Here is a 26,130-nt window from a genome sequence, read left to right on the forward strand (position 1 = left end):
CTGATTGCCTCCCGCTCCGCCACCTCCGGGGATTCTGCATCCATCCAGGTGCCCTTTGATGGCTTCGATAATGATTCCGATAAAATTGCGGACCACCACCGCCAAAACTCCCTTCCTTTGGATCCAGCTTGCATCAATGCAAATCCACGTCAAGTACCCGCCGAGAGTTTTGTCTGCAACCGGATTTACGACTCCTTCATCCACCTGACTTTGATCCAAATTGTGAAGTCCTTATGAATAATACATCATAGAGGAATACATATAGGCACGATAATAAAAGGCTAAAGACTAAACTACTGTTTCAATATAATAATAATAATATATATTAACAATCCCAAAGAACAATGAAATGGATAAAGATGAAATATTTGTCCTTTTTTGTTTATTGTTTATTTTTCTTCAAACCAACCAAAAACTCTAGTTTCAATCAATCGATAAAAATGGTTAAATTTTGATTACCTAGGTTTTAAAAAAATTAAAAATAGTTGCTGAGCTGTCTTCAAAAAAAGGGTAATTTGGCTATCTAGCCAATTAAAACTTTGGGCTTAGCAAAATAGCCAAATTTTGCAAAGTTGAGGCAAACTAGCCCAAAATTGGAAAAATCACAAAAAAAAAAAAAAATCCATATTTTAAACCAAAAAGACCGAGCCAAACCTTAAACGATTTTCAACATCTTCGATCCAAATTTTTCGAGCCAGAGACTCCCAACTCCTCGTCCCCGTTGCCATCCACGAGTTCGGCGACGGAGGATCCTCGTCATCTCCGGCGATCTCGAGATGCCAGAGATCCGTTCACCGTGAAGTCCAAAGTGTTCACTTGACCGTCGCACGAAGCAATCGTGTCTTGCGTGAGCATCAGAAGGAACATTCCTAGATCGGGGTTGTCCAACGGCGCCTCCTTGAGGATCTGGCTCGAGTTAGGGTTTCCGTTCAGGCTAGAGTTCCCTGGACTGTCCGGTTGGAATTTCTTCGATCGGCAATCCGGTGAGAGTTTGGATCGGAAATTCGACGGAGACGGAAGCTTTTTAATTTTTCCACTGACGATGGAGGTCGAGGTACGGCCAGGTTGGTTCTCGGGGTCCGAGTCTAGATCTGAGCCTCGGTGATCGAGATCTGAAACGGTGGCGCGTCTGGCGGGGTTTTGACGGTCATCACCACCACCATCTTCTTCTTCTTCTTCTTCTTATTCTTCTTCTTCTTCTTCTTCTTCTTCTTCTTCTTCTTCTTCTTCTTCTTCTTCTTCTTCTTCTTCTTCCGTTTTAGGTTTTGAGTGTTTTTGTTATCAAACAGTGGATTAAAATTTTTGAAAGTAGGATTAAATATTTTGACACGCATCTTCTTCTTCTTCTTCCGTTTTCGGTTTTTAGTGTTTTTGTTATCGAATAGTGGATTACATTTTTTGAAAGCATGATTAAATATTTTGAGACGCCGTTGCCTTCTCGTTGCGGATGAGAAGGATTCAAATATTTGAAACCGAAATTATTTATTTTAAAATTTTGATAAAACGGGTTTACCCGAACATTAAGGGTATATTAGTATGTTTACACTAGAATTAACTAAAATGTACTAACTTGTGAAATTTTGGTTATTTTGGTAAACACTTAGTTTAAAATTGGCTACTTTGTACCCAAAAAAAAATCCATTCAAAAAACAAAATAAAACTGCAGTTAATTTGGCAACCAAAATATTAGGATTAGCCGTTAGCCTCCAAAAGCTGAATTTTCTACCAAACAAGTGGATTTGTGTTTTTTGTTAAGGTAATTTTTTGGATCAACCTTTAAGAGACTACGTGGTTAATGATAATCTAAGGTAGTCCCAGATCGCATGTGTGCTTATAAGTAATTGACTCCTTAAACCCTGTCTTTTCTTCCCGCCGAATAGCAAGTCTCTGCTCCTCCATCGCCTATGAAAAACTAGGAAAATACGCTGATAATGGTAAAAAGTACGCCGTTCTAAGTTTTGTGTCACCTTTTGGGGCCATATCCGTTTAACATTTTATATGATCACAAGAAAAATGTGTCTAGATTTAACCTAAAACGAAGTCTTTATCGATCCCGTGGCATTAGCTATTTGTCAAAACTCAAAAAGAATATCGTCAATAACCAATTTGTAAATTGTGTATAAACTTACAAACCCAGTAATTTATTGATATTAAGTTGTGACTACATGAATACAAAATAATCCAATACTTTGGTGGAAGGATTTATAAGCCAAATGGTCTACCCTCTGGACCGTTGTTTGTCAATACACGATTTTTTTTTTCTTTTCAATCTGCCAGCCAAGAAATGCATTCATTTTACAGTGATTTTGCACAATAAATAAATAAACAGTTTGGAATAGCATATAAAATGAGATTATTCACGGAACTGGTATCTTACGAGGCAGTTTAAGTTCAGTATTTACACAACATCATATGTACATTTTTATAACAGTAAAACACAAGACCGGAGAATTTATGTTATGCATTATCGCCGCAGTAATGGTTCAAGATATTATTGTCGGAAATAGCCTTTGGGCACTATCCAAAAGTATTTTCTCCACTGTATGTGACGTAGAGAAATCCATCATCGTCTTTTTTCTCTTCGTAGATGGTCGACATCAGCGATCCTGCGACATTTGGAAAATCAGTGAAAACGAATTTGGAAACAAAAAAATATATAGGAAAGAAAATTATTTGCATGTAGTTTACCTGTTGGTGGGAGTACATTGTCGACGAAGATGAAGATGGCCTTTTCGGCGCTCAATTTAATCCTCTTCCGAATCACATATACAAATTGACCGACGGTCAAATCAGCAGGAACGAGGTACCTGTATAAATATAATCACATGCTTGTTTGTTAACAATTTCTGTCTCAATTGGCCGCGGAACTGAACCAAAATGCATTTATACAGTCACAAAATTTTCACAAGATATTTAAATTATGGATCCGAGATTGGAATGCATTGCTTACTTTTTCTTGTCAATGTTGGGAATGTCACTTCGTTCGGCTTTCTCCACGATGACCTTTGAACAATAAGAGACGATTATGAATTAGTATGATTAGCTATCATAACCTTAATATGTAATTATCAATCACAAATCACCCACTAATAGTCTACAATATCGAGTGGCACGTATGTATATTCCTCGTAATGGGGTTTGTTTCTCACTTATGTTGTCAGTGTCTAACACTATCAAGTCTTACTATAAGCAACTTGCATATAGATACAGAGCCTGATTACCTTTCAATATCAATAAAATGGTATGTCAGCATTAAGATGGTCCTACCACAAATCATATTAAAGCCAACAGAGCATTGAAAGATCGTGAAAATTGATTGCTGAACCAATGCTTCGAGTACCACAAAATGTGATATTGGGTTCAGAAAAATTAACTAAGCCCTCTTATTGGACTTCAAAAACAATCATCCGTATATTTTATTTTTGAAAATTCCTTTAGCCACAAACCTAGCCTTTGTATCTCCTTTGATTGAGGTAAAAGTCAAGGCTTCAAAGTCAGCTTCCAAAACAAGTCATTAGGATCACCATCGATCGAGGAAGAGGAATTTCGCAGTATCACTCATGAGAGAATGTTACTGAGAAATGAAATTTGACTGGTGGAAAAAAGACAAGGCATTGGTGGTGGTTGTGTTTTGAGACCATCGAAGTCAAAGAAAAAAAATATATAGAGTCCTTAAAGCCGGAATTGGATAATATAAAGGCATGTATCGATCGCTTGGAGACTCAAAGAATACACGGATTATGTTCGAGCTAGGATAATCTATATGAAAATGAACGAGTAACTTATAGAAGACCATACACTTTTAGCAATACAAACTCGCCCTAGTATGAATGTATATGCGTGTCTATGTATCAATACAGAGAGAGAGACAGGCTGATTCTCACCGGAATTCTGTCTGGGTATTTCTCCCTGATCCTCGAAGCCTCAGCGCGTCTCTTCTCTGTATAACACAGAACCAATTAACTCGTTTAAAAAAAATATACAGCAAATTCGATGGAAACACATGAATAACAGGGCACGGGACTAACCAAAGTCATGTTCTTGCTTGAAGAGGCTGTTGATCATCTTTGTTGAATACGCTGTACAATAAACATGAAGGAAGATTAAAAATAAAATAAAAACAACCGAAAACCCTTATCAAGAACTAGTCGGTTAAGAAATTAATAGTCTATAAAAATTACAAGTTTAATATGATCACTGAAACCGATGATCGCATATGCAATAAGAAAGGTTAAATTGTAACAAAAAAGAATCGCCATAATTTTTTTTTAAGAAAAAGGAAACTAAACAATTGAAGAACATACCGATTAAAATAGAGGGATCTTTCGAGTATGGCAGACAAAAAAAAAAGCCTGTATCAGAAATACCACAACACAACAAACTCTACTCAGAAGAATTAGAAAAAAAAAAGGTAAATCAAAAAAATATAAGAGACCAATCCATGGCTTGATGATTAAAAAAACGGGGCTAAAGAACGTGTTTGAAATGAATCAATTTCTTCTCTTCCCAGGAAAGCAAATGAACCAGAATAAGCGGGAATAAGGAAACACAATAGTTGAAGGAGACTTACGTAGAAGAGAAGGAGAAGATAAAAGATAATTTGAAGCGAATCGGAAACACCGAAAAGAATGCGGTGAGAGAGTTTGTTGTGCTTTTGAAGACGATGAGGTGTGATTTCTTATATTAATAATGGATAATTAATTTCAACGCTTTTATTTTCTTTCCATTATTATTAATTTTTTTTTATCGAATTTTATCTCCATTATTTATTATGCAATCCCTTGCCAGCTTATTTTATGATTTTGCGTTTGCTTCTCTCCGGTTCAAAGTCCAATGAAATTCTGCCACGTATATAATACTATACTTCCACATTTTTTCCCAAGTTTTAGAACATTTTTTTTTTAAGAAAGAACTCTTTCTTTCTCCGCACATCTTCTTTATAAACTTATTTAAATAGTTATTAGTTATCAATATAATTTAAATGCAATTTATTACTAGACTAGTACAACAAAATCACTTGCTTGCGTGATCATTTTAACAAACTACAAAATTTAAATTTAATTTTGTACATTAAAAAGTCCCTAATTTTTTACTTTTAAGCTCTGCTAATAATTGACTGATAGCAGCCACATCAATGAAGCCAGCGGCCAATAACGCTAGCAAAGTAACGAGACACGCTCGCATAACCAGTTAGTTAGTTAGATCGTTTGGATAGGGTATTAGCGACGTTAGAGTTGAGTCAATGTATTTAGACTATATTATATATCACATTCAGACTAATGAGAATCAATAGAATAATAGCATTTCTCTCTCGATCTCAAAATCTCTCTCATTCACATTCTTGAGATTTATCATAGTACCACAGCACAACAATGGCAAATGAAAGTGTCTCTTCTCCGTCATCCTCTCATATCAACAACGATCTGAGGCCGACGATTACGATCAACTGTCTCTTCGCCACAACTCTGAACTTTGCATGGTACCACTGTTGCACTACCATTAGTCACTGAATCATTTCCCATTCCTACTACACTGCCCCTGCAACCTCGACCCAAAATGACCAACCATAGGTCAATAATGATCAGTCAAGCCAGGTCTCTCTCTCACTCCGCACACTTATATGCATACAAGGTCTAAGTTTGGAATTTATAAACCAAAATTTTTCACTGTGTCACGCCATCCACTAGCTACCACTGTTGGACCACGTGAACCAGACACAAGAAAACAAGCTTTGGCCAATACTGACTGGACTTTGGCTATGAAAGCTGAGCTACATGCTTTGGCTAAAATCACACATGGTCACTTGTACCTGCTCCAACAGCTCAGAAGGTCATCGGAAATAAGCGGGTATACAAGATCAAGTACATCCTCACTGGTGCAGTTCAACAGTTCAAAGCACGCCTTGTGGCCAAAGGGTTTGCTCAAACACGAGATGTTGATTTTTCAGGGATATACAACCTTGTTGTCAAACTATGCACTGTGATATTAGTTATGTCTTTGGCTGTGTTTAAAGGCTGGGATGTGAAACGGTTAGATGTTAATAATGCATTCTTGAATGAGGTTATCACTGGTGATGTCTGCATGGCTCAACCGGATGGATTTCGTGATGAAACAAAGCCACACCATGTGTGCAAACTACACAAAGCCTTGTATCTTAAAACATGCACCGATGGTATGGTTTTAGCATCTTCGTCAAGCCTTGCTTCATTGGGATTTTGTAGAATCTCGAGCAGACATTTTGTTGTTCATTTTTATCAATGATGAAGTATATATTCCGCTTCTAGTCTACGTAGATGATATAATTGTAACTGGTAACAAATATGGCATAATTGCTAAGCTAATCTATGATCTACACGCTCAGTTTGTGCTGAAACAGCTTGGTTCATCACATTACTTCCTTGGAATTGAAGCAACGCATGATGCTACAGGCTCGTACCTCTGCCAATCAAAATAAATCGTTGACCTTCTTCAACATCTCAATATGATTAGTGCCAATCTCTGCTGCTCTTGGTGCAGTGCTCTCAAAGCTCGACGATGAAGCCATAGAAGATCTGTTTATCTACAGAAGCACGGTTGGGGCTCTGCAGTACGTGACTATGACGCGCCCATATATTGTTCATGTAGTCAACAAATTGAGCCAATTTCTCCGGGCTCCAATGGCTGGTCTGCAAAAGAGTTCTTCGTTATCTTAAGGGCACGATCACACGTGGCCGATCCCTCAAACCAACTCACTTACTGTGCCTCACTAGCTTTGCCGATGCAGATTGGGCGAGTAGTCCCAATGACCAGAGGTCCACAAGTGCTTATTGTTTTTTTTTCGAATTGTTTAATTTCTTGGAGCTCACGCACACTAAGTGTTGTTGCACGCTCGAGTACGGAAGCAGAGTATAGGGCTTTGGCTCATGTGTCTGCTGAACTTGCCCAGCTTCGCTCGCTTCTCTGTGAACTTCAACTTATGTTCCCCTCGCATCCATTCATTTTGTGTGACAACCTCGGAGCTGCAACAATGACAGCCAGCTCTGTCTTTCACGCACGCACGAAGCATGTGGAGATCGATCTGCACTTCGTCCGTGATATGGTGCGTCACCGGGATGTTGAGATACGCTATGTGCCAACGGCAGATCAGACTGTAGATGTCCTCACCAAAATTCTCTCTGCCACTCTATTCTTAAAGCTTAAGGCCAAATTACACATTAAGCCTTCACCGTACAATTTGAGGGAGGGTAATAGACTGATATCAGCCACATCAGCAGCCACGTCAACGAAGCCAGCGGCCAATAGCGTCAGCGGAGTAACGTGACACGTTGGCACAGTCAGTTTGATCATTAGCATTGGTTGTTAGCGACGTTAGAGTTTAGTCGATGTATTGATACTATATTGTAAATTACATTAAGACTAATGAGAATCAACACGATAATAGCATTTCTCTCTTGATCTCAAAATCTACTGTTGAGATTTATCCGTGAAAGTTAGTAATTAAACTCTCAATTTACTGAACTCATTCCTAATTATACAAATATAATTATCTATTGTAAAAAAAATCTTATTTATACATATTTAATGTCATACTTAAGATCAAATTCTAAAATTCAAAAAACATATTTTTGGTTAATAAAACATAAAACTCCACAATTAATGCAAGCCAGCTTTTCTACGTTGCACTTGCATTTATCTCCTTGCGGTCACCTTTTGCTTACGTGTATCTAATTGTAAAACCCATTTCTTTCCCTTCTTTAGTATTTTACCATTTTACTCCGCTTAGCCAAAGGTCTTTCTGACTCAGCGGTTGAGGACGGTTATGTAAAATCAAGTTGGGGAAGTGGACCCACCCACCTACGTATTCAGATGAATCTCCGAAGATGATCATTCCTTTGCTTGATCATCACTCCAAAGTTGGCAGACTACGAAAAGTTCTTGTTAATCTATTTTTTATTTATTCAAATTTTTTTTTTTTGCTCGAATTTTATTTATTCATTTAACAAGTCTTGTTCATAAGTCTAAAACAAATATATATCTTGTTGACTTTTCATTTCCGATGTTAACTTGCGTTTGTTAATAAGCTATAGCTTTAGGAAACGATATTATCTATTGATCTCTCTGTTCTAAACTCCTATTATAAATTATTAAAGTTTTTTCAGTTTTTAATTTGAATAAACTTCAATCCTTTTTATTTTAAAGGAATAAGTTTGGCATAGTTTCAAGTTTTGTCGTGCTTATCTGACTCTACGCAAGTCATCTATTTTCATCTACTTTTTTTAGACCTTGCAACATTTTTGTGTGACAATTATAAGTTCCAAACTTAGTTGTGACATATTTTATTTGTTCCGTATTTTAATTTCCCATTTTAAGTTATATATAGAGCGTCTTAATCTTATTAATGTTGAAAAAATTGAAGGAAACTTATTATAGCTAGCAGAAGAATTCAAAATCTGCAGGCGAGTTCCATAGATAGAACTTCTAAATTGACAAGTGAATTTTTTTTCTTTAAAAAATTGACAAGTGATTGCAAAAGTGAGAAAAAGCGCATATGGTTGCTACCTATTTTATGATACCCCACACGTATATTTTCTTCTGATAAATTAGCCCAAGTTTGTCATTACTAAAATTTGTTGTAACTAACCAAGTTTGTCATTCTTATTGGGGGAATAGCCCAAGTTTCATTTTATTAAGCAAATAACTCATATATTCTGCTCAGACCATAATGTCCTCACTTCATTCGCGAATAGGTTAATTTAATTAACGTACTGGAGTGAGTTAGGTTAATTAATGAACTTATTGGTTAAATATTAGCTTAGGTTCTGATTTTTTTGTGAATAAAGTTAATTTACTAAATGATTGAATTATGAATTAGGTTAATTAATTGAATGTTTGGAATATCAATTTACTTAAGTTCTTATTTTTGTAATTTTTTTGTGAATTTCAAATACTTCACGAATCAGTTAATTAATTAACCTAACTCACTCTAGTACGTTAATTAAATTAACCTATTCGCGAATTTACAGTGAATCAACTCGAGGATTCGTCTTTTTCTGCGGCGAGGATTCGTCGAGGCCTCCGTCGAACCGGTTCGACTCGAGGCGGAGAGTCAGTGGTCTCGGGAGACGAGCGAGCTCGGTCGCCGAAATCTCGCCGGTGAAACGGTTATGCGAGAAATCCAGTCTTTGGACTCGCCGGAGCTTCGAGATCCCGGAGCAGAAGGGTGTGGTGGCGGCGGATGTGGTGGAGAAGTCATCGTCGGAGAGGTTTGAGGCGGCAGTGAGAGGGAAGGAGTTAGGGTTAAGGGAGGTTGTGGATGATAAGGGTAGTTTAGGTAGTCTATTAAAATCGGACTATTTACTTAATAAAATAAAACATGGGCTAGTCCCTTAATATTGTTGAGCCAATTTGGCTATTATTCAAAATAGCCCTATATCATTATCCCACACATCTATTTTCTAATAGACCATTTACTTTTGAAATCAATAAATAAAAACCTTCAATCATGGAAAGAATATTCAATCATGGATATGCTATTTCGAACATCAAAACAAACGCTGCACGAGCTTAATATCAAAATACCCCTTTTTTTTTTTGTTAAAGGCGAAAATACTTGAATACCAAAATATTAAGATTTTAAGTCCTAGAGAAATAAAAAATAAAAAAAATAGTTCTCACTTATTAAAATAAGGAAAATATTACTTAAAAAACAATAAAAATAGATTATATCAAAACTAAGGTCATTTAAAGTTTGTTTGACCAAAATCATTAATTGCTTCTTATTCCAAAACAATCATATTTATTGCCAAATTTGTCAATAAATAATTGTGTTTATTGACAAATTTTGTCATAATTTTGAAATTAAGAGCAATTAATAGATTCTGGTCATTTAATTGGTCATAGTGTACAACGGGACTTACTCAAAACTACTGATTGTTGGGCCAATTTCATCTCAATCACTTTGAAATAGTTGTGTTTTGTATGATAACCTCTAATATAGCTTCTCTTGAGTTGAGACGAGATATCTGGCTTATAATTTTAAAGTTGAACCTAAGTATATTGTACATAAATAATAAATTAAATTCTAAAGATGGTAAGTTTGAAAAATTGGGTAAGTAATGTAATATGTTGAAGGAAAACGAATGAATATTATGTATATATGCGGAGATTTCAACAAAAATAAAGCTCACCCATTTTTCATTTCCTCCTGCCTGCTGGATCTAGGGATTCACTATAAAAGAATGTAGCATATTAACCGAGTGATATTTATAACCTCAAAGGATAGATCTAGGAATGGTCTTGGTCGGATCTAATTATTCCGTTATTCGGATCCGGTTAAAAAATGGACCCATTATTTAAATCCGTTTACCCAATTTTTGAAGCAGACTAGATAACGGATATACTCGTTGGACAAACGGGAAAAATGTTGGACACATAACTCGTTAAGTCTATTGAAAGGTCTATTTAATACCGACTATTTTATTTTTCCAATTATATATAAAAAAAGAAGTTAATCAAGTGGTAAATAATGCTTGAACCAACTTAAAAGAACTAAATTCAATCTCTAATGAAAGCATTTTTCTAGAATGTTAGCGGACCGTGTATAAGATAGAAGGCTACAAGTCCATCTATTCCGTTACTTGGACTCGTACCCGCTAAAATAACGAATCTTATCTGTTAGTCCGTGTGAAGAGGTATTTGGACGAATTTTCTGATATTTTATTCATTAGATTAGCATGGTATTTATATACAAGATGAATGCTAATAATAGTAAGTATAAACCCTAGTAATTAATACTAATTCTAGAATACTCTGTAACACTCCCCCTCAAGCTGGAGCATATATATTAATCATGCCCAGCTTGTTACAAAGAAACTCAACCCGAACCCCATTAAGAGCCTTAGTGAAAATATCTCCTACTTGATCGTCTGTCTTCACATAGGATGTGGAAATCAGGCATTGTTGGATATTCTCACGAACGAAGTGACAATCAATCTCAATGTGTTTTATTCTCTCGTGGAAAACTGGATTGGATGCGATATGTATGGCAGCTTGATTGTCGCACCATAACTTCGCCGGCAAAGTGATGTCGAAATTCAACTCTGTCAACAGCTGATGTATCCACATTATCTCGCACGTTGCTTGTGCCATAGCTCTGTACTCTGACTCAGCACTGGATCTCGATACAACATGTTGCTTCTTGCTCTTCCATGAGACCAAGTTTCCTCCCACAAAGACGCAATATCCAGTCGTCGATCTTCTATCAATCTTGGATCCTGCCCAGTCTGCATCTGTAAAGCATTCAATGTGAGTATGACCATGATTCGAGTATAAAATTCCACGTCCTGGTGCTCATTTCAAATAGCACAAGATTTTTTCTAATGTTGCCCAATGGTCAACTGTCCGAGACGCCAAGAACTGGCTTACTATGTTAACAGAGTATGCAATGTCTGGCCGAGTTACAGTGAGGTAGTTTAGTTTGCCGACCAATCTTCTGTATCGTTCAGGATCCTCCATTGGTTTTCCCTCCTTCGTAAGATGCATGTTGGGAGCCATTGGGGCACTACACGGCTTGACCTCTAATTTTCCTGTCTCGGAAAGCAAATCAAGTACATACTTCCTTTGTGATGAGTATATACCTTTTCTTCTTCTCGCTACTTCGACGCCTAAGAAGTATTTCAGCGTACCCAAGTCCTTCGTGTGGAATTGATTATGGAGAAAGGTTTTAAGAGATGAAATGTCGGTAGTATCACTTCCTGTAATTACTATGTCGTCAACATAAACAACTAGGAGAATGACACCGTCTTTCGATTTCCTGAAAAACACAGAGTGGTCAGATTTGCTCTTTAAAAGCCCAAATTGTTCAAGGGCCTGGCTAAACTTTCCGAACCAGGCCCTGCTCGACACAGCCCTGCTCTCCGAGCTCTCCGCCGCCGACGAGCTCTTCCACTGAAGCCTCCCCCGGGAAGCCCACTCGCCGGGAAGCCTCCCCCGAGGTCGAAGATGCTCTCCCACGCGCTCTCGATTTCCTCTCCCAAGAAAAAGGAGGATTTCGAGGTCGATCCCTTCTCCGCCGCAATCGAGGAGAATCGCCGGAGAGATCAGTCGGCGGTGAACAGGACAAGAAGCCGAGCAAGGTCTCTCTCTCCGATGAGAGTCTCCGACGTCGTCTTCGCGCCGGAGGATTCGTCTGAGGCCTCGGTCGTCGCGAAGCAGTCTCCATCGGCGTACTCGGCGATCATGTCGGCGTTCTCCGGCGAGCGAAAATGGCGGCTCAAGGACCTGCTCCTGTTTCGGAGCGCCTCGGAAGGTCGGGCCCAAGGTCTCCTTGGCTGTCTAGGGTTCGCTCCCGGCGTTCATGAGGTCTCCAGAAGATTCGGGTCCTGGTCTCGGGCATCAGCTTCCCGTTAATATTTATGAATATATTACATATTTATTTGGGTTTTTGTGGTTAATTTCTCTATTGTTGTGTTGTGCATATGCAAAGATATTTATTGTCATAACACCCTATGATTCTCATCCGTTGATATTTCGAATCAACCTGCAAAGATATTTTTTTTTTTTTTGGATGGTGAGCTTTGAACGTGCTATTTGAGAAGCCATCATCAGAACCAATCTTTTTCATGGAATTACCCATAACACCCTTTTTCTCAAATAGCACGTGAGACCCATGTTTATTTTAACAACCAAACTCACAGAATATTTTACGGAATGACATAAAATAACATTGAATCACACATTAAGGGGAAAAAATCGAGTTTTAAAAGTTTGAGGGGAGAAAATTTCAGGGCCACCATAATTCAGGGGGGCAAAAGTAACATTTATTCTTTTTAAAAAGAGAGTAGACTATTGGATTATTGACCTAATTACCCTTTCAAAAAAAAAAAAAACATTACACGCACATTAGGGGACCTGCTAAACAAATATAACATGAAGCATATAGCAAGAAATTAATAATTATTGAATTCTTAGGGACTTGTCATCACATTTTCATATAGCTGTGCTTTACATATATATATTTTTTTAATTCACCCAGCTTATTTTCAATGTGTACTTTTAGCAATGTTACAAACATTATTTTTAGACGCAACTTTTTGTTGATTTTTATCTATATAAAATTAAATCATGGAAATGTTATTATTCTCACAAGTCGTCTACTCATAAATTGAATTTGACCAAAATTTTAGTCGAATTGAATTGCTCTTATTATTTTTAAATGCTACAAGACGCATTTTAAACGCTTTAAATGATTGTTTTGGACGAAATTTGTTACGCCCAAATATTAGGTTAAATCAAAATCTCTCTCTCTCTCTCTCATATTTACACTTCTCAAGACATCCGTTGTAACCAGGGCCAAAGCCACCGCAGCCCGACCTCACATCCACTCTACTCTTCCAGCCCAAAATCCGACCACCCCATCTTGTTACCGCCGATGACCCACCACTTCCATATCTGACCCAAAATTAACTAATTCTTCGCCGCTTTTATAGGCCCATACTTATTGGGCTCAAAGACCCCAACAAAGACCACACGGACAAACTAGGGTCATCATTACGATTTGAGCTTAAACGTAAGACAAGTCTATATGCTATATATATACATAGACATATATTAATATATACACACATATAAGGACAATTAGAGAGAGACAGTAATGTGTAGTGATAATATCAAGGTGGATATCATGATTAATTTAATGGCAGCTAAAATAGTTAATTTTCCGCCAATGTAGTTAGTCACTAGTTAGGTGATGTTATGTTCCTATTAGATTAATGGTCCATTAAAAAAATAACAAACTTAAACGTTTGACATTACTAAATAGTCAACGTTTCGTAAATTTTAGGTAAATAGCTACAAAGATGACGTGACCTTATCAGAAAATTTTATGCTTTCCAAGTTTGCCCCTCCTTTTTATCTCCGAATTTTTATTTAAATTTTGATTATTAATTCAACAATTTATTTAAGGAAATTTTTAAAAAATTTTAATTTTTAAATTCTCCTTATATTTTCAAAAATATAGAAAGCAGTTATTTCTACAATATTTCGTGGATTCCTTATAGCATATCAATGTCCAATATATACGCAACAGTTATTTTTTTGATTTTGTGTTCTTTAAAATCGTAGTTCACATTTATTAGGGCGGCGCAAAAAAACCGAAAAAACCGTAAACCGGACCGGACCGGTGATTTTTAGATAGCCGGTCCGGTTTAAAACGGTTTTTTGTTTTCCCGGTCCGGTTTACTCAATGCAACCGGTCCGGTCCGGTTTTTTTAAAAAAACCGTTAAACCGGACCGGACCGGTTTATTTATAAAAAAAATAAAAAAAATAAATTAATGTCCAATTAGCCAAATTAGACATTTGTGCATATATTTAACTCCCATATATGACTATATGTTTGTGTTTTGGTGGAAAATTAATGGTTTTTATTTTTTTTTTAATTATGTAAAACGGTTCAAAACGGTCCAACGGTCCAAAACGGTCAGGTCCGGTCTAAACGGTTCAAAACGGTCCGGTCCGGTCTAGATGATTTAAACCGGTCCGGTCCGGTCCGGTTTTTACAGTTTTTTTGTCCGGTCCGGTTTGGATTTTTTTGAACCGTTTTGAACGGTCCGGTCCGATTTTTTGGCCGGTTTTGGACCGGACCGGACCGCGCACAGGCCTAACATTTATATGTATTTACAGATATTTAGTGAATATTTACAATTATTGACACATATTAACATATATTAATACATTTATTCTACGTTTTTATTTGAATATTTTTGTTAGTCATTCATTTAAATTTTAATTGTGTTATGTGTTTAAATTTAAAAATTAATTATTTAGTTAACTCAATCGTGTTAAGAGGGACGATTTATCAAATTCATTTAAATAGCCAACGTTTGGACGAGAATGATATATATGAGTATTATTGTAAAATTGTGCTTGTAAATAAAATGCATCAAATATTAGTTATTTAGCAATGTCAAATGTTTAAATTGGTTATTTTTCTAATTAATTGTTAGATTAATCATGTACATGAACGCAATTAGATAATATTTCCTCGAAAATTCGCAAAGTTAAATTAAAGATGATTCACATTTTGAATTCAGCCCTAATTTATGTTGCTTTCACATTGGTGTACGTCCGGTAGGAAATGAAATGTCAAGTAATTGACTTTCGAACTCATCACATAATTTTCTTCTTCAATTATAATATATAGCAAAAATCATGATACATTTGACAAATATAAATTAAACAAATGGAATAGTTCCGATTGATTGGCCTCCACTTTTGCTGATACATGCATTTTCGCCTTTATGTTTTCATTATTTTTTTTTGTTTCTCTCAAGTTATGACAATGCGTGTAACCAAAAACTAATATGTCTATTAGTGCCGTCCTACAAATACTTCCAAAACACAATACGTTTTTGTGATATTGCTAAGATAGTGACAAACTCATGTCAATACTACTAATATATGATAAATCAATCAAATGTATATAAAATAACCCTATTGCAAACTACAGAATTTCAACCATATGTACCTATATATAAAAAATAATTGGTACAAATGGGGAAGAAAACAATGTCAAGGACATTTCAGATCAAGCGCATATATGTTTGTATACATATAGAAACATAGACTCGTGTGTTAAGATGTTAAATGAGCTCATCTTTAGGTGCTTTTAAACTGAATAACCTGAAAATGGTGACCACGATTGTGCATGGCAATATTATTTCCGAATTGATCTCACTATTTTCCTCATTGTTTTTTTTATAACTTCCCATGTGGTTCAAAACCTCAAATTCAGTAAAGCAAAATCAATTGCAATCTTAAAATATACAAAATGGATAGTTGGGGTAATGTGTTTTATATTTCTTCGTGTATTTGTTCATCATGACATGTTTCCGACAACACAAAAAAAATGAACCTTTTTCACACTATTAATTGTGTAATAGAATTCTGATCATTTTGTTGCTAAAAAGGCTCTTTAACGACGTGGGTTTTTGTGTTTTGGACCGGATTTCATTGCAACATGATTTTCCCTCTAATCATTCGGAAAAAAAAAAGTTGTCATCCTCTGATTAATTAATACCGAGTATGGTTTTTATTTGTATGTGGGTAATGTCACGCTAGCTCTTTCTTGACTAGCTAGTCTTTGCTTGCGTTGCCTTGAGGAGAGAGAAACGGACATGTCGTCACTTCATTGTGAATTCAAATAAAATAAAATTGTGAAAGAGTTCAAATTTGGAGCCATTGAGTAAAGAAAACAAAAATAAATTGGGTAGAGAGAGAAAGAAGCACATTTTGTCAAGTTGAGTCGCTTTACACTTCACATAAGGGAAGGTGATGAGAATGAGTTGTTGCTATAACCATCACATGGGTCAAGAAATAAACTAATAAGCCCTTGTTTCTGACATGTCCAAATCAAGGTTTTCCCCTAAAAAAAATTCATTGCAAACCTAAGCATGTCCCCTCTTTCCCTCTCTCATTACTCACCCAAAATTATTTTATGAGACTTTTGTCCACACGAGTGAGATGGCAATGACCCAAAAATCCCTATTGAACTTCCAAAATTGTCTCACTCTCTCTCTCTCTCTCAAACTCTTAAGAATGTTGGTCATTGCCAAATGTAAACATTTTGTTAAAACACTTGATGGCCTATTTCCAAGATTTGGAGAGATAATGGGTGAACATTTCCAAGGACAAGAGTTTAATTTTTATTTATTTTTGGTGGCAAAATATGCATGTAATGTGTTTTGAAACTTGAAATATTGGGTGTGGTTTTACTGCTGAAAGAGATATAGGAAAATGATCGAACACTTGGAATGCGTTACATCATGTCCCCTCCTATTATAGGCTTGTTTCCAAATGATATGATATGACTGAGAGTAACACATTGCCTACCTCTAAAAAAGAATTCATATAAGAAATCAATAAATATAAAAAAGAACCAACCATATTTAGTGCTTTGTTTTCCTTTTTTCCTTTTTTTTCCTTTTGTGGGGTTTCTCTTGCTTCCTCCTTTTGACATTGTAATTAGACAACCTTAGAGTTTTCATTGCTCACACAAAGACCATGAGTAGTAGTAATAAAGAAAATTGGATGACTTTGAAAAAGATTTATGTTGTTTATTATTAAATTTCTTTGCACCTAGGTAAACAAAGCAATCTATAGCCAATCCTCAAAGTTGAGGCAATTATTATTATTTTAAAATTATTAGCCTTGGGACATCACGTTTATTATATTATTATGCATTATAATCTAAATGTACGATGAAAAAAATAATAAGAAAGGGCTTATAGCTTACCTTTTTTTATATATATATATATATATTTTTTTTATAAACAAAATCTACATCTTCAAGCAAACACAATCTGAGGATGATTAAGTTTTAATGTGGTTTTCCTTTATTAAAGTTTTGATGTGGTTTTCTTGTCACATCAACAGTTTAACCATTTGAAGCTAGTCCAAACTCCAAATTGTACAAACCTAAACTTTACGGGAGATTAAGGTGATTATAAACAAATTATTTAACCTTTGGGAGCTCTAGCCAAATAGCATGAAAACAATAAAATAGCAAAATAACAAACAATTTGATTATTAATAGAAAAAAATACAGTTAATAGCAATTGGATCCTGTTTATTTATACAAATACACCCTTGATTGTAGAAACGAAAGTATGAAGATTTATAATAATGATTAAAGTGAATTTCGAAGAAACATGTGAAAAATGTATTGTGATATATAACATATCACATGCTATATAATTATATCATAGTTTATGAACGTTGTATATGCTATAGCTGAACAATTCAAGGATATACGCACCTATTGTTTGTTTTTATTTTTATTTTTTATAAATCTTAAGTGTTTGAAATTAATGTTGGTTGTAATTAATTGTTATCATATATCGGTTTTATATTATAATACATACAAATAATTAGGTACCTAGCCATATTAATACTTTCACATTGCTATATAGCATTTTTTCCGTAAATATTAGGTAAATGGTCATAAACATGACGTGACATTCTTTGTTTGTTCTTTCATTGAAATAAAAAGTGAAGTATTTACGTCAATTTATGCATTTACTTAGTATTTACAAAAGATAAATCATATAGTAATGTAAAAGTGTAAATATGACTACATACTTAATGGATCGTACATATAGTTTTTGGGTTGTTTGTTTTATATTAACTTAATAGTAAGGTGGTTATATGATTGTTTATGTTCTTCGTCGTCAATTAATCATTGTTTATAATATACATGTGCTTTTATGGGAATGCTATATTGTTTACGTCATGGTTTTTCACTGATCTGTTTGCGTGAGTGAACATTGCTCTTAAATTGATTCAGAAGATGATACCAAAATTACAAGAAGATTGTAAACAAATAAATTTAGTAGCTTTAATACGATTATTGTGATATAAATGTCAAAATGAAATTTAAGTATGACCTAAAACATAGCGACAAATAATTGTCAAATTAAATAGGATTTGGAAAATTAATTTGGCTAACTAATTCAAGGTAAATGATTAAAATAAAAAAGCAATGAAAATATAAATTAAAACAAGCTAGATAGAAACTTAAATATTCATGATTGTTAATTCCAGGAATAAAAGCAACTACATAGTCTACATTAAATAGAAATTTCAACAAAGTGTACGCCCACCAACTTTCAATTCATATCGTGAGTTTGAAATATCCCCTTGACAGTTTGAGAAATTAGCAAGACATATTCATAAAATATATAACAATAAAATAAATCCATGTTTAAAGGTGAATGGGTGAGAAAGAACAAAGAATGTTGAAGATTTTGGCTTAAAATTAAGTTACCTCACTATTTGAGAGTAAAAGTAGATAACACGGGTATGGATTGGAAGCCTTGCCAAAATTATTTAACTTGCTCGTGCATAGACGTCATTGAGTTACGGCCCATCGTGGAGGTAAAGTCCGTCGAGACGTTGAAGAATAGGCGTCCAAGATATGTGTCGTTGATTTTGATAGCCGAAGTAGGATCGTATTAATAAAAAGAATCAATTAATATTTTTCTCATCAATACTTTATCTTTCTGTGGGCTGTTTATAGATTAATCGTGTCATTGAATAGGGATGTGTATTTATATCGACAATATTGTAATTGTTCGTGTCTCTGAAATTTGTCTTAGTCCGTTTGTATTCTCATTGGCTTATGTATGCGCATTGCATTGTTTTACATTTTGTTTAAACCATTTGAACGAGTTTGGACTTCCATCGATTTTGTGCATCCTTGTGATGGATTCATATTCCTTCAATCTTTGCAAATTGTCCGTGCTTTGTGACGTTCATAAGAATTCGAACCCTTTTTTAATTACATTTTTTAGATAGGCATGTGTAGAGCTACATTAATAAAGGGGAATTCAATAAAAGTACACTAATATAATTTTTAAAGTGCAACATTTTCGATCTTTGTTACCACGGTTTTCCTCCGCCATACGTGAGAGCTTTTATGATATTCCGTGGCTCCGACCACGTTTCCTAAAAAAAAAAAAAAAGTGCAACATTTTCGAATAGTAATCATTTTAAATTATTTTAAAAAGTAGTATTTTTTTTGTAAAGTATAAGCAGTTATTTGAGATTATTTTATTTATAGACAAAACTGCAAAAAATAGTAAAATTGCATACAGCCTAAGTAAGATAGTTATTGAATTTTTAAACAAATTATAAATATTAAGAAAAATAATTATATATAATTCGAAGAAAAGACTGTAGGAAAAAAAAAATACAGATATGCAATATCCAGTCTTCCACTAGAAACAACAGGCCTAGAAAACCCAAAAACAATAGGCTTTCTATATTCAAAACCCAATACTTCGGGCCCATCTAATTAATAAAAATATGGGATTAAATAAAAATTTAAGTTTCAATCTCAGCCACACGTTTTCAAGGCCAAAAAAAATATCTTGTCCATCCAATCCGTCTCGATATTTTAAAACCTCCAAAAAAGCTACTCATAATAATGCCGTCAGATTCAGTTTCGAAAACAAGACCAAGCAGAGCTTGTTTGGTCATAGTTACCATAGTAACCCTCAATTCACTTCCATTCCATAAAAGGCTAATCTAGCCATAGTGAGTAAGTTTTAGGGGTACTATGGGAATCGAAAATATACAGAACCCATATGAGCCAGTTCACCTTTTTCTCTGTCTCGTTGGTCTCTGTAAAAGAAAATGAATAAAATATTTGCCTTTTAATAGCCATGACACGCGCCACCACTAGCAAGTGTATAACAAAAAAGTGAATATAAAATCATAAAAAAATAATATCCACTGTTTCATCTTACAAAGATGTTTTTTTTATTATTCTAAATTATAATCGACACATTGAATAGTATTATTTTACACGTTTTCAAAGGTCTTTTACCGCATATATTCATTAACTATTGAAAGGGATACATTTTGTACGTATGGATGCATTTAATTTTATTAAATTTTGTTTCATATGATGTCACAAAGAAATATAAATAAAAACCAAGGATGAGAAAGATTCACGCGCCATAGATGAGAATGGAGCTTGAAGTGAAGCTGAATGAAGAGCTGCAGAGCAGAGAGATAACTACGTCTACAGACAAAAGCCACATAAAAAAGAATTATAAAACTAAAAAAAACAGAGAAAAAGAAAACGAGAGAGAGAGAGAGAGAGAGAGAGAGGCACTTTACCACTTTTATATGTTGCACGCATCCAAATAGCAGAAAACAGAGGGAAGGCAAAATACTCCAAAACACAAACCCCAGAAAGCCCAAAGCTAAGCCAAACCAAAACAAACCTCTCTCTCTCTCTCCTCTTAATTTAATTTTCCTCTCTCTACCCAACCCCAACCCACAAAGTTCATACCCATAGAAAAAGAAAGAAAATTAATAATCTTGTTAATGAGTTGAAGTGAGAGAAGGAAGAAAGCAAGGAAGAATGAGTGTGGTTGTTTTGTTCAATCTCAAGTCTTGAGAGGTTTTGTTGTTGTAAATTGTAATCAGCAGCGCAATTTGTGACATCCATCCATACAGGGTAAAGAGAGAGAGAGAGGAGGAGGTCGTGGTCTTCATCGCAAGGTGAGAGAGTGATGGGGCGAGAGGAGGGGATATTGGCGGGGGTTTGGAAGTGAGAGAGAGAGAGAAGAGAGAAAAGAGTAGATGAAGGCGATGCCCTTGCCCTTAGAGGAGTTAGAAGGGAAGGGGTATTTTCAGCAGTTCACGTCGTCGTCGTCGTCAGATTCGCCGCTCTCCGCCGTGGTGCTGGGCAAGCCGTGGGGGGGAAATTGCTATGTGGGCTGTGAGCCCACGTCAGTGTTGGACGCCAGAAGAAGCCCCAGCCCACCCACCTCCTCCTCCACGCTGTCTTCCTCCCTAAACAACGTGGCTTCCTCCCTGGAATGCGGCGGAGCCATGGACGAGTGGGACGCCGTCCACGCCGACCACTCCATCCTCCGCCTCATCATGGACGACCCCTCCTCCGACTTCGGCCTCGTCGACCACCACTACCTCCCCCCCCTCCCCCAGATCCACGTGGCGCCCCCTCCCCCCCCGCCCCCCTCCGCCAAGAGGCTCAACACCGGCTCCTTCCCCCCCTTCTCCCCCCACCACCACCACCTCCAGCAGCACAGCCACGGCGAGGACCTCATCGCCGAGCAGCTTTCCAAGGCGGCGGAGCTGATCGAAACCGGCACCAATCCGGTCCTGGCCCAAGGGATATTGGCGCGGCTCAATCACCAGCTCACCCCTCTTGCCTCCTCTCCTCTCCACCGGGCCTCCTTCTACTTCAAGGACGCTCTTCACTCCCTCCTGGGAGGCCAAACGATCTCCCCATCGCTCTCCTCCCCCTTGGCCCTCATCCTCAGGATCGGCGCCCACAAGGCCTTCTCCGACGTGTCCCCGCTCCTCCAATTCTCCAACTTCACCTCCAACCAGGCCATCCTGGACGCCACGGAGGGGTTCTCGGCCATCCACGTCGTCGACTTCGAAATGTCCTACGGCGCGCAGTGGGCCTCCCTCATGCAGGAGCTGGCCCTCCGCAGCCCCCCCGTGTCCCTCAAGATCACCGCCCTCGCCGCCGCCGACGACTTCGACCTCGCCTTCACCCACCAGAACCTCAAGCACTTCGCCGACGACCTCAACCTCCCGTTCCACCTCGACGTGGTCCCGCTGCACCACGCCCTGGCGTCCTCCTCCTCCTGGGCCCCGCTCCCGGGGGAGGCCGTGGCCGTCAACCTCCCGCTCTCCGCCTTCTCCTCCGCCGCCGCCGCCCCGCTCCTCCCCCTCGCGCTCCGCTTCGCCGGCCACCTGTCCCCGAAGATCATGGTGGCCGCCGAGCGCGGCGGGGACCGCCCCGACGCGCCCTTCCCGCTCCAGGTGGCGCACGGGCTGGCCTCCTACTCCGCGCTGCTGGAGTCGCTGGACGCCGTCAACGCCGGCCCCGACGCCGCCCAGAAGATCGAGCGCTGCCTCGTCCAGCCCGCCATCGAGCGCCTCGTCCTCGGCGCCGCCTCCCGCCGCCCCCTCGCGCCCTGGCGCAGCCTCGTCTCCGCGGCCGGCTTCGCTCCGGCCAGCTTCAGCAACTTCGCCGAGTCGCAGGCAGAGTGTTTGGTGCAGCGCAGCCCGGCCAGAGGCTTCCACGTCGAAAAGAGGCACTCCTCGCTCGTCCTCTCTTGGCACCGCAAAGACCTCCTCTCACTCTCCGCTTGGCGCTGCTGATCCACAATCCTTGATTCCACAGCAACAACAACAACAAAAAAAATGTAGTGTTCTTTTTTTTTTTTTTTTTTTCTTAATTTTAATTATTATTATCTGATGATCATGATGGATGATTTTTCCTTCCCCCGGTGTGCTTATGCTAATTTGTCTATGTGTTTCTTTTTTTTTTTTTTTTTTTGAAATCCTTATGCAATCAAGAAGAAACCAAACGCTCTTTAGTGACTTTGATTATATTTTGCCTCTTCTCTTTTTCTTTCTTTCGTTCGTTTGTGCATGGCTTTTTTTTTGTATATGTGTACAGCTTCGTGTTGTGGTTTGGTTCATCTACTTCTTCCCGATCAAGGGCTGCGACTGTGACTTTTTTCACTTCATGTTTGGTGGTTGAACATCAGAGGAAGAGGAAATACGTTTCTAGTATTTGTTGGAATTAGCGTACAATGCTTGAAATCGCTATTTCTGCTGTAATTTTTTTTTTTCTATTTGCTTTCTTTTGATGTCGTGCGCGTTGAGTTGAGTCACAACTCACAACGGACCCAAAATCTCATAGTAATAACAACTTTTGAAAATTGATTGGTGGTTGTGGAATTGATTTCATTTCTCATTTCATCTCTCACTCACTCTTACTCACTCACTATTGTATTTTCCCTTTTTTCCCTTTACTTGCAATTCAATTAAATCACATTCACACACCACCACCACGCTTGTGTTGTGCATTAATATACGGCCATACATTTCCCTTTTTTGTATTTTGTTTCAAGATCTGGCCCTGAAACTGACCTCTTGTGCTGTGGCGTTACTATTTCGAATCAAAATAATATTTCAAATGTGAATAAATTTTCTCTTTTTGGATTCATATTTTGGTAGAGTTTAGTACTTGACTTGAAAAACCCTTTTGTTTGCTTGCTTGCTTGCCCAATAGTCTTTCACTTTTGGCATTCTTCTCTCCCACACCCAAGGACAAAGGGAAAACCAACTGTTTTAGATTGATTCGAGTACAAGTCATGCCAGGTTCTTGTTTTTGCTTGTAACTTTCTCAATCTCCCCCAATCATATTAGTTATTAGATAGACGTTGTTCTAAATTTCTAATAAGATGTTCCAATTTTAATCAGGTATTAAAAATATTAGATTAGTGATTACATTCAACTCATGCCAGGTTCTTATTTAGTACCTGTTTGTTTGTCAGTCAGTCTTCGGTTTATTACTAGTTATTAAAACCAGTTCTTAGATGTAGATAGTGGTTACTTGTAACTATGGAGGCTCAATTATTTTATTTATAGTTATAATAATTGGAGAAGCGCTTAAATTTCCTTTGATGTTTCACTTCTGGTCTCTCCTAGAGAGGATGTTGGCCTAAATTCCCTCTTGATACATGCACTTCCTAAACTCGAAAAAATCATTCTTTTTTTAAAAATAAATTAAATATCCATCCGGTGAATGTCAATTATGAAGGGGTCAATAGTATTATATAACATGCTTAACTTATCTTAGATTGGACATGATTTATCATGCTATATTATGCATGCCAAAGCCTACAAACACCATACATTTAAAACTGATTTTTGTTGGGATTATATTATTTTAATCCATCTCCTTAGCGAAATCACATGGGTGTTGTACAATTGGACCCCCACATGATTAGGTTAAGAGACTTTTCTTTTTTAGCACCTTGGATGCCCCTCATTTAACTAATATACTTTATGTTTCTCACTCTTTATATAAATTGTTGTTGTTGTTGAACATCATGACAATATTAAATGATTAAGGCCATGTTGCATGTATAAAAATTTCTTTCATTTGTATCTAGTATTTCTTTCATTATTATTTTTTTTTATATATAAATTGTTTTTTTTTACAGTAAGCTAGCCAAACAGGACGGCTTCATGGGCAATGAATGTTGACATAATTAATTAAATAACGAGAAACATTATATTATGAACTATAGTCTAAATGATTAATAATTGAATGAAAGTGCATTTGTCAAAGGTCATTATTCAATTATGTGATTAGGTCATATGTACCCTTCCTAACAGAACAAGAACACTGGTCCAACAAGGCAACATGTATATCTGTAGGCGTGTGTATATTTATATATGTATGTGATTGTGAACTATAATTACCATTAAACACTTAAGGGACAAAGTACACATAGCTAGATGGGCAAAGCCCCTTTATTTTAGGGGGTTCAGTTCTCTTGTGTGACATAAAACATAGATGGACTTAGTTGGCCTCGTGACCAATTCGGTGATATATATATATATATATATATATATATATATATATATATATATATATATATATATTGTGTGTGTGTGTGTGGCATATATATACCCTAAAAGAACATAAAGAATATTTGTTACCATCACGTTACAAGCAATTTGTAGCATGTATATTTGGAGCCTGTTTTGTGTATACTAATTATTTCTGACGTGTCTTTAATTTGTGTGTTAGGCTTATGTGGTATTATTTCACACAAGAAAAGTGATAACGCCTAGGCTCCAATAATACTTCTTGCCATTAACCAATCCCTACTAGACTATGGAATGCATTTGATAATATTAAATCAATAAATAAAAATACTAGGTAAGTTCACTTTTTTTAGGACGGCATAGAGATCTACCAAAAAAGAGAGAAAAATCAACAGTAAAACACCATGAAATGTCTCTTTCTATATACTCCCTCCCATCTCTAGTCTCCACCTCTTAAAAAATGAGGATGACAATTGATAAAAATATCTGATATGAGAAGAAAAAAGGTTTGGCTTACAAAGTCCTTGTTTTGTTTTAGATTACGTTTTTAATTGGTTTCCCTTGTGTTATCAAGGCGACTATATTGACGTTTAATGTTGTTCTAGAACATACAAGTTTACCATCATTACAACTCAAGTAAACGATTATGTCATTTCATAAACATCGCAATCAATTGAAGCTTAAGCCAAACAAACATAATATATGCGTTGATGGAATACTACTACTGTTCAAGTATCATTGGATATATTTTATTGTTGAAGCAATATAATACGAAGCGATTTTGATTTGAAATGCAAGTAAAAATTTGTTTTAAAGAAGAAACACGAGGGTAAGCAAAGTCGTCGATCAATTATTTTAAAAGCCTTGATGGTTTCTTATCGTTGCTCTTAATATCAATTCAATCCATGATTATAGGCTTAGAATTAGGCAATTAAGGTAAATTTACCCTCAAAAGATATGCTTTACGTTCTTGGGTGGTAAAATCCAGGTCCAAGTTACCAAGAAACATGTCCCAGCACCACCAAAACGTTTAAATGAAAAAAAGAATTGTGAAATTCTTCAAGCAAAAGTGATGTAACTTGTGATAATATAACAAATTAATATTGCTAAAGCGTCTCTCTCTCTCTCTCTCTCTCTGGGCCACAAGACCAAATTGGTCGACCATGTTGAAAATCTCGATCCGTGAGATGACAAGGGCA

At 36.8% G+C, this 26,130-nt stretch overlaps 1 protein-coding gene and 1 pseudogene across 1 annotated transcript; one reads left to right on the forward strand and one right to left on the reverse strand.

Annotated features, from left to right (window-relative positions):
* Positions 1-2,318: 2,318 nt before the first annotated feature.
* Positions 2,319-4,791, reverse strand: LOC149400520 (autophagy-related protein 8f). The gene is made up of 7 exons (XM_089611887.1): positions 4,571-4,791; positions 4,305-4,352; positions 4,029-4,079; positions 3,885-3,940; positions 2,951-3,003; positions 2,689-2,807; positions 2,319-2,606 (listed from the first exon to the last, which is right to left on the reverse strand). Exons 3-7 carry the CDS (start codon positions 4,063-4,065, stop codon positions 2,518-2,520), a joined length of 354 nt encoding a protein of 117 aa, XP_089468013.1. The 5' UTR covers positions 4,066-4,079; positions 4,305-4,352; positions 4,571-4,791; the 3' UTR covers positions 2,319-2,517.
* A 15,794-nt stretch (positions 4,792-20,585) lies between these two features.
* Positions 20,586-22,915, forward strand: LOC149400521 (scarecrow-like protein 6 pseudogene; annotated as a pseudogene).
* The last annotated feature ends 3,215 nt before the right edge of the window (positions 22,916-26,130 follow it).

Source organism: Urtica dioica, chromosome 4 (assembly GCF_054948205.1).
Source record: "Urtica dioica subsp. dioica isolate 48M chromosome 4, U.dioica_male_clone48M_v1_H2, whole genome shotgun sequence".
Taxonomy (NCBI): domain Eukaryota; kingdom Viridiplantae; phylum Streptophyta; class Magnoliopsida; order Rosales; family Urticaceae; genus Urtica; species Urtica dioica.